General features: G+C 37.7%; 1 protein-coding gene across 2 annotated transcripts in view; it reads right to left on the reverse strand.

The window, feature by feature from the left end:
* Positions 1-1386: 1386 nt before the first annotated feature.
* The window catches only part of ZNF804A (zinc finger protein 804A), a 147557-nt gene continuing 132515 nt past the window's right edge, over positions 1387-16428 (reverse strand). The window contains exons 3-5 of one of the 2 annotated variants that reach the window (XR_005821081.1): positions 10364-10494; positions 4227-7658; positions 1387-2931 (exon numbers count right to left, since the gene is read on the reverse strand). Coding sequence is in view for 1 of the 2 variants with exons in the window: in XM_040561602.1 (XP_040417536.1) it covers positions 4358-7658; positions 10364-10494 (3432 nt within the window). In the remaining variant the exon portion in view is untranslated. Of the gene's footprint in view, positions 7659-10363; positions 10495-16428 lie in introns of both variants that reach the window. The other variant, XM_040561602.1, reaches the window with a different exon arrangement.

The raw sequence follows: 16428 nt of genomic DNA on the forward strand, positions 1-16428 counted from the left end.
TACATTCGTATGGTCACAATGTATTGCCTTCATCCAAGAAAGTTAACAAAATATTTAACATTGCAACAATGGCAATTTTCAGTTGGCACAAATCAATGAAATTCCACTGAAGCAAGGAGCTGTACATCGATTTACACCAATTAAGAATCTATAGCAAATATACTTAAAAAGTGAATTTTAAATGCAGGGTATCAACTAAACATTATTATAATTTGAAACACATTTTGAGAAGAATGCACAATTATGGAAAATAAACTCAAGAGAAAAAATATAGCCATGTTGTAAACTATATATTGTATAAGGAGCATATTATCACATACAGCACATATTAAAGACAAATGGATGTTTAAAGCAGTCTGAAGACCACGTCTAAATTAGTTTTCTTGAGTGTAAAATGTTCACGGACCAATAAGTTAACATTGCAAGTAAAGACAACAAATTGCTTCATAATGATTTCATTATTGTTTGATTACAACAAATGATAAAAGCAATCATTCTTAGTCAGTAACATTTTGTAAAAGGTATTTCTTTTACTAATGTTTGTCATCAGCGGTTCTATGTACATGAATATTTATCACTCACTTCTGTAGAATCTTAAACCTTTTTCTTTCTCCCAAGCAGTTAAAAGCTTGCATATTTTCTAGTTTGAAAATGAAACCAACTGAACAATTTGATTCTTTTGCTCTTCATAGGTATTGGCATCATTAGAAAAATTCCGTGTACTTACAGACAAGACAAAGGTGTCTGACTACTCCAGATTACCCATAACAATAAGAGACAATGATGATTCTTAACGCCTGAAAGATCCTATAGGACATTAGTCTATGGCTCATGTTACCTGAAAAATGGTATGGCTCCAAGAAGGTCATAGCCTGGGCAGACTGCAACTTTCCAAGGACAAAGATACACTTCTCATCTCAGCAGAACAGATTAACTTCTCAATCATTTCTCTGCAGAGCTGTTCTGCGAAATCACTTAACAATATCTATAACCTAATTTAGGGTCATCATTACAGTCTGAAGATTTAATTCCTGCGATTCAGTTGGATTAAAGGAATAGTATCACTTTTACTGTTTACATTAGGAACACAATCCAGTAATTCTATAAACTGGCAAACTGGTCAGGAACATAGACACAGAAGAACTCCTAGATTTGTGAAAATTGGAAAATTCCAAAGTAAATTAATTAAGCAAGTTTGGTGGAATTTATTTAGAATGATAAAATTCAATTATTTAGCATTTGAAATAATGTTTACTTACAAATTAGACTGTCAAGTCATGGAATAAAAATACACATTCGATTTAAATACCAGATAAACTCTAAAAAAGAACTACCTTTATATAACTTACTAAAAGTTATATACTTAATAATAAAACAGAAACTCAAAAGAATATTTTATTATGTCATTTAATTTAGCGTGGTCAATTTTAAACTTATCTTGTGATTTATTTTTATATTGTTTTTACTCTTACATATGAAGTCACATATACAAACAGTTCTAGCACTAAAGGCAATAACATGTTAGAAAATTACTACATTTGATGGTTATTAGTCTTTTATTCTCAGTAGTTTATACACTAATGAAAAGCAATTACAGTAGATAAATAATTGTGCAATGTTGTAAAATTGTTTAACAACTTAAAATAGAATTAATTTAATTTAAATTGTAGAAAAAAAAAAACGTAAAATCCAAAGTTGTTTGAACATATTTAAAAACTAAAAATACTTCTAAAGTAATAAATGGGATTTTTTCAATGAACATTACAGCTGAAAATTTGAAATTTGTCAATCTCCTGCTAGATAAAAATGGATAAAATGGATATGGATCACGTATAACCACAATTGTCCTATTATTTCTTTTTTTCAAGTGTATAGTATTAGATCATTTTCTTTGACAAGACATTGGGATCCAGGAGAAAGAACATGTATGCTGACTCCTGCCAAGGAGTGCAGAAATACAAAAGCCAGCGCGAGCCAGCTAAGGTAGGAGGCTGAGTGGCAAGCACACACCTTCAGGTTTGAAATACAGGTTCCAGTGCTTGAGCAACATGGCTTACACACAGGCGTGGGACACCTGCCTGCTACAGGAGGTAGTGGAGACATACAGATTGAGCAGGCATATTCTTGACATAAAGAAGCAGGATAAAGTCACTTAAAATGAGTTGTACAGGTACCAGATAAATAGAAATGGGCATTCACTTGAAATTACAAGCTAGAGAAAATATACCCTCTTTATGCCATTATACGGATAGATGCTCAACAACGTCCTGCTCCCTGCCAGTCTCAGGCAGGGGTTATGAGAAGCAGCCCATGACCAAACCATTCATCTACTCTTTCTCATCGACTTTTTATTAATGTAGTTTAGCCCTTTGTAATGACATGACAAGGAAAGCTCACATCCATTGAGTATCCAACACAGTTGAAAAGATGTTTGCTACAATATTATACTAAGACTTGCAATATTGATATAGGTAAGTTCTAATGTTATAGGTGCAGAAAATAATAACCAGCTACATATCTTTCAGGATATAATATTACTTTTCAAATGGATAATGCATGTAACTATTAATATGCAATGTATATTAATAATCTTCCAAAATTACTATTCCTTCAGTTCAACTGTATATAATTCTATTATCATATATAAAAAAGTGAAAAGAAGTAATTAATTTGAAAGCTAGCCCCTACCTTTTATTATGGAGGATCTACTTCTAGCACTAAAGGTCATGGTGCAAATTCTTAGTTTCACTCATGTGGCTAGACTTCATTTTAACTCATACAGCTAGCTCTGCCTCACTTCTGGTTTTATTTTAGGCCATCACAGGTGTGGGCCTGATATATCTTGTATTAAAGCAAATGAGAAGATTTCACTGGCTGAAGTCAGGTGAGGTTCAACAGCAATAAAAAGGTTGCAGAGGTAGGGAGAAGTCTCTGAAATACAGTTAGAAATAATGGCAGTATGTTATTATTATTTCTAGACTATGTAATTTATCCATTTCTAATACCAAAATGCTGCAGGTAATAGGGGAGTGAAATGAGGTAAGAATCTGAATCACACCCTGGTGGGACTCCGAGTTCCCCATGGGAAGTTCCTCTTGACCTCCCTTGCATGCTCACACATTCTTACTAGTTTTCACATGTTGCACAAGCAGCAAGGACCTTCATTCTGACAGATCTGTCCCCCACTGAGGTAAACATAAGATGTGTGTAATCAGAGAAAGCCTGGAAGTATGAGGCTGACTCTTCTGATCAGAGACCCACCTTAAGGTGGGCAGACAGTGCACCCCATCTAACGGGGGACAGAGAGCAGGCTTCCTGTGCAGTGAAGCTATGCTGCCTACCGCAAAGACGACTACTGCATTTGAACTCAGTCAGACTAAGTCTCAATGTGGGTTTCACAGAGCAAAACGGGCAGGGCTGCCTCTAAGCATGTGCTTGTGTGGATGTGCAAAAAGTAGACATGAAAAATGGAGATCTGCTGAAGGCTTGATGGAAATAAGGTCCCCCTATGCTGTACATTTTCACTATAAGGAATATTCCCCTGTAAGGCAAACCGCTGTTGATCTATTCTCTTTTTTTCTTCTACCACTGATGTTATTTTTGTTACATAGTCTTTTCGTGGTTTAGTAGAAAAGGGATTAGCTCAAACAGTCAGCAGTTTGTGCACATACTACAAGAAGGCAAAATTTGTCACAGTGACATCAAACTGCTAACACAAACAGATCTGTTACCCTTTCTCTCTTGCTCAGTTAGACAGCTGCCCTCAAGGTATTAGCCTCTGAGCCTCCGTGATAAATCACTGAAGTATAGGAAACATGATTATCCCAGCACAGCAGGGGTAGAGGATGTTATTCAAATGCAGAACATGGAGCAATGACATCCAGGAGGCTTATAATGAAAGATTTTTGATATACTTAAGTAGTTAACAAAAATTTATTGCAAGAGATAGTTTGTCACTAGATTTACAGTTTCAGAGAACATAGTACAAAACATAGTGCATCAGCTTTGTCTAAACATTAAATAGGTGCAAATACACGAGGATAAAAAAACAGAAAGTGAATACTTTAAAACAGAAGTTATAGAACTATAAATATATTATATACATTATACATATTCTAAGACATGAGCTTCACTTATGTATATATAGTTCATATTAGTATCAGACTATTCAGTGCTTTATAGTATAGGTCTGAACTTTACATGGATGTTTGCATCGTTATACTTACAGTAAATGTTTCCCAATGAAAGAGGAATTTCGACCAGTTTATTTCACAGAACCATTCTGCAAAGCTGAGGGCTTGACAGGAACCACAAGTCTGTTTATCTGAAGGCTCCTTTCCCACTCCGAGAACCTGTCCTAGAAGAGGGGCTGCAGCGGAAGGACAGCCGGATGCGGGGACAGCAGGGAGGGGAACACGGCATGTGGCAGCGGTGAGAACGCCAGCTGGGTCGGGTGCAGGACCGAGGGCGGCACCAGCGGCAAATGCGGTGGAGCGACAAAAGCCGCGTGGCCTCCTGGACAAAGCCTAGGTCCTACCGGCAGATGAGGTAAAGGCGCTCTGGACAGAGCCGGGACCTGCGAGAGGAACTGCTGGTGGGGCTGGAGGACCTTAAACGTACTGGCGGCGGCGGCAGCGGCTGCGTGCTGCTGCAGGACAGTGTGATGGATGGTGGTAACGGAGGTAGAACACAGCGGTGGCTGCAACGGTAGGGGCTGCAATGGAGAGCTGGGGGGCTGAATGGCTGGGGGAGGAAAGGTAAACTTCACTTTGTTGGCCAGCATGTTTTGCTGCATGAGCTGCTGATACGCCTCGGATGGGAGGTCTTTGAATTTTTCTTGGTTATCTGGAGGGAATATCAACGTCTGGTCAGGCAGGGTGAAGGGGGCTATTAACTGCTCGGTAGTTAAAAAGGTGTGACTGTTTATATGTGCTTCTTTGAATGGCAAAGGTGGTGGGCTGTCAAATATGCCAGAATTACACTGTACCCATTCATTGGTCACCTCATTTATCTTCTCACATGGCAGAGACTCGGCCAATTCATAATGGCAAACATATGATTTAGGAGGAGCTTGTTCCAAAGGTCTAGTGGCAGGTGGAGCTTTATAATGAGCTTGATTTTCATGACTGTTTACATTTTCGTTTTTCTTTTCATCCTCCAGAATGTCCTGTGTGTTTGCAGATGCGGGGGCACCACACTCAGCAGCAGAAGCAGCAGAATGTGTGACAGCTTCTGAAGATGCACCTGGAGTGCTCTCTGGTGCCACACAATCTGTCAGCTTGTCTTTTTCCAACAAATGTGAACTATACATTTGTAGGGCTGACTTGTTTTCCTCCAGTTGCATTGTTTCATCTGTAACTTTTGCATGATCAGCTTTGGGATCCACATTAGTTTCCTCCATGTTGTCTCGAGTCAAGAATTCTTCCAAAACATTTAATGTGGAATTTGCAGAGCTTTCTTTAGAAGGCCTGGAGGTCTCACTTCTTGTATTCCTGTCAATGCATACATGTTTGATTCTAGTTTTCCTCCTTCTGTGTTTACATTTTTCTTTGTGATGCATACCTGAAGTGCTTGTTTGCCTTACATATCCTTCTTCTAAAAATGTCTGTCCGTACGAGCTTTCATCTGAAGAACAGGAATAGGTATGCTGTCTCCGCTTCCTGTGGGATTTTTCCGGTTCATCTGTCAGAAAGTTGTAACCTCTCTTTACGGAGTGATTTTGACTCATACTCTTTGCCTCACTGCAGGGACCTAAACATTTATGCTCTGGGCTACAGACCAGTCTCCTGACTTTCCAACTACAGCACATTTTAGAGCACATGCAGTTGTGCCTCCTAGAAGTTTGAGACAGATGCTTTAATTGTCTCCGAGAGCTTGCTTTTCTCTTCCTGTGCAGTAGTCTACAACCACTGCGTTGGTCCCTAGTTTTTGCATTCCAAATGTCACACGAGCCTCTGTCCCCATGTATGTGATCTGATGTAGACGTGCTTCTTTTATGACCATTGTCAAGGCCAGCTTTTTGATGTGACTGCTGTACCTCATCCATAGCTAACCAAATATTCCCTGCATCATATCTACATTTCTCTGGGTTATTTTGGAGGTGCAGATATTTATTTTCATCTCTGTGACTAATTTCCTTTTCAGTCACTGAGGAAATCTCCATTTCTACAAATGTTGCTTCCCCAGAAGGATGATGATGATGACAATGACATAATTTTCTTCTCCTTTTTCGTTTTCTACTTCTGTGAAGCCATTTTTCATGACTTTCTTTGATCCGAACTTTGTTATATTTCTCATCTATCACAGTGCTTTGTCTTAAGTGGTTTCTTGAAATGTGATACTTTTCTAATTTTCTAATCCTGAATGACTCACCCAAGGACACTTTATTTTGAATTTTTGCAAGATCACAATTCCAGATGTGGGAAACATCACTTATAAGGGGTATTGTGTAGTCACACACATTTTTATCCACTTCCGTTTCATGATCACCACACTCTGAAGTAGGTTTATTTGTAAAATCTGAGACTGAGCTATGGTTGGATTCAGTTGTGAGTTGTAAATGAGGTATGCTTGGCTGATGCTTGGGCTTTTCTTGGTTGTCACTCGCTTTTGACAACTTGAAGTCAAAATATAAAGGATTACAGCTATAAGAAATTGACGGATCTGTACTTGTGTAAATTAACATTTCTGATGGCCACTGAAGAACATTTGTTCCATGTTTGCTAAGAACAGGAACAAATGGTTCACAAGATCGCTTGCGCGTGTCCAGTTTGCTTTGGGGGGCTCTACTACCATCTTCAGAATGTGATGGAACTAATGGATCTGCCTCCAGATTCTTTATTTCAGTTTCAACTGTGACTTCACTGTTCCCATCTTTACCATTTTCCTCTACAATGTTCTGAAGGGTTAGACAATCCTCCACCACAGTCTGAGTGATAGTTCCATTTCCCAGCAGTTCACAACTGCTGCAGCCCAGGGGTATGTTATGAGTACTGTCCACAACTGTGGACAGTGTTTGACCTGGTACATCTGCTGTATTTCCATCAGTACTGTGGCCATCCATGTCAGAAGACATTAGTTGCTTTGAATGGGAAACAGCAGGAATTAATACAGGACTCTCTAGCTCTCTACTTTCTTCACTAGCCAGCTCTTTTGAATCCTGAGTTTTGGGAGCTTCTGCTGTGTCAGTGCATTTTTCCACCACTGGGTGGAAACAGCTATTTTTCTCCTCGGGGCACAGGACTATTTCTGCCGCTGATGGAGACTGAAGATTACAGACTCCTGGAATAAATCTACTTCTTCTGCTAAATCCATGTTCTGTGGATGTTTCATCATTATATTCATAGAAAACGGCAGCTGAAGACTCCAGTTTGACTGCTGCTTTCTTAGGAAAAGCAAAAGAGAACCCAACTCGTTGCCCTTGAGCTCCTTGAACTTGATCTCCAAATTTGTTAGTGTCAGATTTATTACTACACGCATTTTCAGGAGTGGAAGAAATAACTGAAGTAGCATCTTTGCAGTTCTGCACATCGTTTATTAATGTACAGCTGAAATCCTGTTTGTTGGCAGAATCTATGGCAGCATTTTGTGGGATATCATTGGAATTATCTTGCACAGTCACTGTAGTGGATTTGAACATGGGGCCACTTCCAGGAGCACTAGGAAGATAAACAAAACTCAGAGTAAGAACCATTCGGAGAAACGCAGACATAAACATGGTGTTATACTGGTATCTAAAAGATTTTTAACCAAAGAGGAAGAATCTATGGAGATATAGATTTAGAATGTGAAAAAAAAAAGAAAAAAAAAGTCATATTTTATAATAAAATTTGTATAAACAATCAGAGTAAATATTGTGTCCACAGTTCCTTCATGTGAGGTTATCAAAGGGCTACTGTTCTTATAAAGTAGCTCACTTTTCCTAGACGTACTGGCTGGCCTAATAAAAGACTGTATATTTCCCTAGAAGTCTTGCTTCTCCTCCCAGTAGGACATCACAGTTACAATACTATTACTACAAATAGCAGAGGTTTTAAATTCCTTTGTGCTTCAAAATATATTAAAACAGAGAACACCTCATAGATCACTTCCCTCTTAGTCATGATCCTAGTGACTGCTTCTCCACCCACAGGCAATCACCCAGCAGTTTCTTTTCCTATTTGTGTTCACAGACCTGTCGCAATCTCAGCAATTTCTTTCATGGAAAAATAATATCAGGGAAAGTGTTTCAGCTGACAGTAGTGCAATAAGTGATTCATCCCTCTTGAGAAAAAATTTATCACTGTCTACTTCTGTTCTTCATCTCATGTCCTCTTCCCATCTGTTCTATTTGACTTAATAGGAAGCAAAGAGAAGAGCAAAAACTGCTTAAGCTGCCAGTTTTCTGGGATTCACAGGAACTGTTCAACACAAGGAGAAATGGACCTACATTACAATATTTTTTTTATATTTAATTTTTTTCTTTTAAACAAATTGTTCTGTTTTACAGTGCAGAGCAATACTACATGCTTGGTCACTGGAAAAACTTACAAACATGATTTAGGACCCCAAGAAGTGCTGAGTTCAAGAATGACAAATGGAATCTATTGGGTCTAGAAATCAGGGGCATTCTTATGAAAATTCCTGCCCTGTCCAGTTCTTCATAAATTGAATATATATGTATATGTATATATATACACATACACACACACACATAAAAACCCTTTCTCTAACAAAATAAAATGGTGATTTCTTCGTAGTGATTTGGTTTGGAAGGGACCTTAAACACCATCTACTTCCAACCCCCCTGCCAGGGGCAGAGACACCTCCCATCAGCTCAGGATTCTCACAAAGCCCCATCCAGCCTGGCCTTGAGCACTTCCAGGGATGGGGCATCCACAGCTTCTCTGGGCAACCTGTTCCAGTGCCTCACTACTCTCATAATAAAGGATTTCTTCCTAATATCTAATCTAAATCTACCCTCTTTTAGTTTAAAACCATTAGTCCTTGTCGTATCACTACATTCCCTGACAAAGAGTCCCTCTCCTGCTTTCTTGTAGGCCCCCTTTAGATACTCTTGTACAAAACCAACCTAGAAAATACTAGTTAAATTCTGTGTGTCTGTTTATATCATACCTCTAAGGACACAAAATAGTAGCATACAGCAGTTATTAATAGAGAAAGCTCAGAGAAATTCTCCTTCAGGAACTAAGACAACATTGAAAAAAATAAAGAAGAAGCCCCACAAAATCTGTGCTTCACTAACATGGAAAAGGGGGAGCCATGAGTTTCTTTTTCCTTTTTCTTCTTTAATATGCCAAATTCATATTTTGAGTATGCTTAAGGGGAACAATATGTAAAGCTGGGAACAAAAAAATGGTGGTCCTCAAGTATTAATTTGAAAATTTAAAACACTGATGAAAGAAAAAGAGTTTCCACGTGACTCACCATAAAAAGATTTAATAAAATAAAATAAATTAGATGAGACACTGCTCATGTTAAACAGACTTCAGAATTTTCATGTCATGTCCACCTGCTTAGACTCTGTGAACTCTGTGTCAGCATGCTGCCCACCATACAAACAAATAGAGGAAGAGACTATCACTGAACAAGAACTACAAGTCATATGATTTGACTTCTCTGTTAGTTCATCTGGTGAGATGAAGCCTGGGTGAAAAGAAAACATTTGCATTTCAGCATTTGTTTTTTTCCCCCGAGATTTCATGGAGAAAGGTCAAGTTGGAACATATATTTTCAGTATCATAAATGTGTCATATTTAAGTAAGAACAAAGTCTCAGCCAGCAATCTTAATATTAATTTCAATAGTATGTCTAGATTCAGTAGCAAAATGTATGATTAGCAAGGAGTCACTTTTGCAGTGAGAAGTAAACATTCCATTGAGCTGAGGAAAAGGAGCACTTACCTTTCAATATAAAAAAAATTATCCAGTTATTGAGATTTAAGAATAGATTTCTGGATGCTTTCCCAGGCAAGCAGTTTGAAAACTAAATCACAGAGATCTGTTATACCCTAGAACAACACTGTATTCCTCACCTCATCAATGGAGTAGTGTCAGCCTTCAAATGCATGACCTAGTTCACTAAGCTTTCAACCAATGTGCCTGGTTTTATGAAAAATATATGAAACATCTTTTTTTAAACTAAAAATACATGTCATTTTAGCTCCACTGGAAAAGCAATGTTAAACATTCATTTTTTCAGTGTGAATCAAATTACCGTACACATACTGCTTCTGAAATGCCATAAAAATGAGTGTGCTGCGCTCCAGCTGAGGGATTCCAACAGACTTGTGTCCCAGAGCATCAGCAAATAGGTGAAGGATTATTTTAAGGTATTCTTTGTGTTTCAGCAGCCATGTACTTACCACGCTGTCTCTTTCCTTAGCTCAGCTAACTTGTGCAAACGTTGAAGGGCTTTTTCCTGTTTCCTTTCATCTTTTCTTGACTTCGATGCTACATTTCGAGCAAATTCCCTCTGCTTCAGTTCCTTGAGTCTCTGCAAAATAGTCGAATACACATAAAAACAACCCCAGGAATGATTAACATTTATAGTGATAGTTATTTTCTGGTAAGCACTCATACCGAGATTGATTTTCCAACCTAACGAAAGTGATCCATTCAATATATTTCAAATTTACATTTCAAATGAATAACCAAAATACATGGAGACACTAAAGAGAGGTTATCTGGTGCAGAGATAACCTAGATAATTTTACTGTAATTTTTGTGATTAACATAGACCAGCCTCATTAGAGCTAGACACTGTTCACCCAGAATCAGATTTTGACCCCTTTACTCTTACTGCTGAAAGTGATCAGGACGTCTTGGTATTAGGAGTGCTAAAGCTAACTGGACTTCATTCAGGCTGTCAGTAGGGTCTCACTCCAAGCAGTGCCTTTTTTCAGTTTGCATTCACTAAATATTTTTAGCCCTACATCTTTCTTCCAATGAATCCGACAATAAAATTCCCACTGGCAGCAAGCATGTAACAATTAGAATAGTGAATAGGGAGAATTGTGTTAAAGGAATCTTTACACAATGTTGGATGCCAAAGGTACATTTTGTGCCTATGTGGAGTGTTGTGGACACAAACAGTTCTCCTTTTGCACCAACACTGCCACGTAAATATCATTTTATAGCTCTGAGCCTCTCATCAGCCTAATCAAGTCATTTGTTCAGCATATACAAGTTGTGGTGCAGAAGAACCGTTTACAATTTTAAAGTAATTAAATTATTCTGCTTGATTGTAACAAGCAGGTTTCAATGTGTAAGACAGATGAGTCTGGCAGGAGTTTCATTTGCACAGCCTTTGTGCTGGACTGTGTGCTTGTCTCTTCTGGAACTATTTGTTCTGAGTTTCCCTTCTGTCAGATGCCCTGTCAAATAAATGCCCCCTTTTCCAGTTCAGAAGGGCGATGAGCATGACTGTTCTTAGCATAATAGGAACTACTTACACAACATGTTTTTTTTTTTTTCTTACAGCTAATACCTCTGTCTTTTGTATGAAGGGCTTTAACAATCTATAAGAATTATAGCTAGATGAGATCTGAGGCCTTTATTCACCAAATAGGTACATATAAGTGGAACTTTTCTTGGTTATAGAAGATAGAATATGTACCTGGCACAAGCTGGTTTGAGGCCTGATTAGGCAGTTTCCAAAAATATTATTTCCTGTATATAAAAGGTTACCCAAGTACAAAAACGTGTCTCCATTCTTGAATACTATAGTTATTTTCCATTTGTCTTTATAAAGCCAGCTACTAAATTATCACACCTGTATTTCCTTACTGAACTTAGTCATGCTAATGATAACATGCAGTGCACTTACGCTGCACTGTGTTTGTATTCTGTCAGGTTTTGCTTGTATTATGGAAATGAAAATAAGATATTACCCAGTTATCCATAAATGTCACTAGTCCACACATTCTGAGCACCACGCCAGTCAAAAATTGTTCAAAGTAAATGGGAACAAGTAAAAAAAAGCGTGCCTTATTCTTAAAAAGCATCTTTTTCTTAAAATGTTTGTCTTTCCATAAGGCAGGACTATTCACTAATGCTAACTTCAATGATTAGTTTAATTCCTGTTATTTTTGTTTACTTCCGCGGATCAGTAAGCAAATAACTAGCAGGCAGTCATACAGTATTTAAACATGATTCCCTCATATACTGTCCTCTGCTTATGAACCAGCTCAAAATGTGCAAGTCCTGGCAAGTACAGAGTTCAACAGTCCACAATGAATAATTAAGTTAGATCTCTCCAAAAGGACTAAATGCCTTCATCTCTGTCATGATGCACGGCACAGCAAGAGCACTCATTTTGGTACCAACTGACTGAAAGTGTGACCCTGCTTCTTGGTCTTGCCATGCAACAGGGCTTGCTTGCACATGGGCACGAGCTGGATTCCTGTAACAAATCTAACTGCAAAACTGTGCCTGGAGCAGAACTTTTGCACCTCCTTCTACCAAACCCAGCTGGGAGTTGATGCACAGCCATTTAATCATGTCCAGCTGAGTCCAGAAGAAAAGGAAGACTTCACTAGCCCCTATGTATGAGACGATGAAACCAAACATGGGAACACCACATGAAGTGCAAAACCCTGTGCACTTCTGCATGGATGAAACTGAGGTGCATGAGAACACCACATGAGGTGCAGGCCCAGGTGAGCCTGCAGAGGAATCCAGCTTGGGTGTCTGCAGATGTGCACTGGAAGATACCCACATAAAACTGCAGAAACCCTAAGTTTGGTTGTCCAGAGGGACACCATTTCTGTTTACTTCACCCATGTCTCCATTTCCCAATTTATCACAAGGCAGGTTTTGTTTTTTTTAGTATTCCACCCTTCAAAAAGCTTATACCAAGTTCCCTAATTCTTTCCTGCATTATAAAAGGAACAACAAACAGAGATCCTGCTGCAGGAGTCAAGTGCTTGAAGACCTCTGCGGATCAAAGCCTGGAAGCCTGTCTAAAGCAAGACACATTAATGCATTAAGTGCACTTCTTATTACAAGCCTTCTGACACCCTGCAAAGTGTTTTATTTTTTTCTTCTCTCTCTCTCTTTTTTTTTTTTTTTTTTTAACTGAAGATTTAAGCACTTGCAACAGCACTTCAAAAGTAATAGGTTTTTACAACATAGAGAAGACATTAATTTTAAAAAAATACGCTCAGGACAGTGAAAGCATGTTAAGGCTGAATAGTGAAATACAATGTAGCTGAACACTATGATAACAAGTGATAAGATGAGGAAATAAAAAACAAAACCAGCCTCAAATAAAACACTTGAAACCTGTAATTCTACATTATCAGAACTGACTGCAAAGAAGGGGAAATCATACCATTCATCAGAACTGATATATGGTCTCTCAGTAGCCTCAATATCCCCCACAAAAAGCAGACATTCTGCCCACCCCAAAATCATCAGCTAGCAACTGCTTATTCAGAGAGGTTGTCACAACCTGCCCCTGCAAAGCTTAGCTCACCAGGCTAGGAACAACTTTAATAGGGCCAAGAACCTGTGGGAACAGTTTTTCTAATAGCAGGAGTCAGGGGATTTCGGGACAGTGCAATTCAGATATGATTATGTTAATTTGCTTTTGACCTTAGATTAACAATTAAATTATGTGGACTTTTACGAGGCTGAAAATATGTAGACCATAAATTCATTTTCTGATCAATGGAAGTATAAATTGCAGAATTTAACAGCCATGACATCAAATTTTGCTTTCTTATTGTATTTTTATTTTATATAAAATCAGGAAAAATGACCTTATGGCCAGCAGCCACTGAATCAACTCTCTAGCATTTATAGTATTGTTAGCTCCCTCCTCCCCTTCAAACTACTTTCCCCATAATATGGGGGCTACGTATTGGTTACTCAGTGTGCCATGGAAGGGGCACAAAAGTGGCATTTGGATTTATTTAAAATAAATGAAATATTTTTCCCTTTAAATCTGTATACATTATACAACATTTTTAATTGTTAATAATTTTTAAACTTGTATTCATTAAAAAAAAAGTCTGCAGATCAATGCAAGGATTAAATAAGGGTATTTCTTAGCTCCTTGTGATTATTCTAGAAGCTGCACATATTCCCCTTTCTCTATATAGTACATGACTGCTCTACAAATACTCCCTGTTAACAGACATGTTTTTTTATTTCTTTATATGAATTATAGGATGACAAAGAGTGACAATATACTCATTAGATTAGCACTTGTCACACCAAAGCAGATTAGTATCCTTTTGCAAAAAGGGTTCAGTTTAATCAATTACAAATAATACCTGAATAGATCAAAGCTCTTGTAACACCTGTAAACACTCAACTGGGGAATGAAAACTGCATTTAAAACACAAGAAACTGTTTTTCAAGCTGTAAAATAGACAGTCTTCATTCTGCCTTCGGTGGTGGTTTGTGTGGGCACATATTTTGCTGTTCTGCAAGTGGAGACACCTTCGCTTTACACAGCAGGACAGATTAGCACCTCTTTACTTGTGTTGCTGTCTGTAATTCTACATACTCTTCATGACCATCTCTCATATTAGTAAAAAGAAGAATTTTTCCTTTTGGAAAGATTGCAGGAACATTTAGAGCTCCCAGAAAATACTAAAATACAAGAACTTACACTATTAGTGCCACAAGCCTTCCCTCGCAGAAGTTAAACAAGGCAAGTTATTTCAACAGAAAGGAGAAACATTAAGGTTCCTCAATGAAATGGGTAATTCAACCACTGCAATAAGAAGACTAAGGAAGAAATTAAAAGACAATCCATTTGTTTTCATTCTACCACCATAAAATTAATTGCTATAATATGTTCCTGAAATAGAAGAGGAACAAAGGGGAGTTTTAACAGCAGCCTACAGCTACTTGGAGGGGAGTTACAAAGCAGATGAAGACACTTCTTAATAATTGCTGGGAAGACCTCCTTGCCAGAAAAACCAAACCAAACCAAACAAGCACGTTTTCTCATGATCCTGTGCTGGTGAACAGTTGGTGAACAATGAATTCCTTCTAACGAATGTTTTCATGGTTTCTATCTTCCTATGCAGAGAGATATCTCATTCTCTCACTCTATCAATGTATGAACCGCAGTTGCCACTTGGTTTTTCAGAGGCCTTTAATAAATCCCATTGGTCTATTGCTGGCTTATGAATAATTCAGTTTGCTGCAAGTTAGATGCTAGTTCTAATTGTCTCTGCCTATGGCTGTATGTACCTCCCCTTAGGCTGCAAAATTTAAACCCTGTCTTAAAAATTAGGAGCTCCACAAATTTACAACAGAATCCCATTTTATATGGTCAAATATTAAGTCTTCCATATGACAATGAACATTCATATTGTGAATAATCCCTTTCCTCTTTTACTTCTGCCACAAATTGCAGCCATATCCTCCTGACAGTCTTTTAATAGTAGAAGAAATCTAAAACATGCTGATATAGATATATGTAGGATTTTAAAATAACAAGTCCTTGGAGTCCACAATATTGCTGCTTCTGCTGGGGAAGAGGAAGAGAAGAGTACAGAAGAAAAGTGGGTAGAAATGGCAGGAACGGTCCTTTCTAACAGCCATATAATTAAAGCACTCAAGTAGCACTAAATAGCAAGCTCCAAGGAAGTTACCAACCTTAGTTATTCTGTCAGTCCATTTTTTTGAGTAAGAGTGGATTAACTTGTCCTTCACTACTGATGTTCTGATGCTAGCATAACGTATATGTTACTGAGGGAACAGGTTTTTGATTATAAATAACATTTTATACTCTTTCTGATTTGGTGTATTTTTATTAATTTTAAATGCACATGATGTAATGCAAATTTACATAGATGTAACTTGCTTCTCAGCACACTGAAGCAATACGCAGTGGTCATGTTTGTTGTGGAGTGTGCAAAAAAGATTTGTTGAACTAGCTTTTTCATTCAGATCCTACAAACATAATATATATTAAATATTATTTATACATATTACTATACAACTGAAAATTCACATTGGCCTTTCTACATTTGTGACACATCTATTTTTTACTGAAAGGAACTGCTAGACTTTAATGCAGAGAATAGGAATAAATTGAATAAAACAGGACTGAAGTTATTTTAGCATGAAATATATTTAGGTTTTGAGACTAATTCATACTCACCTTTCTTGCGTTCAGTTAGATTTTCCTAAGTTCACGCATATAAATAAATTAAATAAATAAATTAAATGAGCTTAAAATGAAAACCAAAACCAAATGAAAATGTAACTGTTTTCAAAACCGTGAGGAAAATCAGAACAATCAATATTTTGTACCCTTGCACACCTAATATACATGAAAGCTAGTTATCTTTCATGAAAATCTTACTTATTGCTCTTGGTTAGGTAACTGTAAAAGATAAACCATGGAGCAATAGAAGGAAAAAAGTAATCATCCTGTCCTTGCTCTCTACTCTTTTTAACGCTT

This window comes from Cygnus olor, chromosome 6, assembly GCF_009769625.2.
Source record: "Cygnus olor isolate bCygOlo1 chromosome 6, bCygOlo1.pri.v2, whole genome shotgun sequence".
Lineage (NCBI taxonomy): Eukaryota > Metazoa > Chordata > Aves > Anseriformes > Anatidae > Cygnus > Cygnus olor.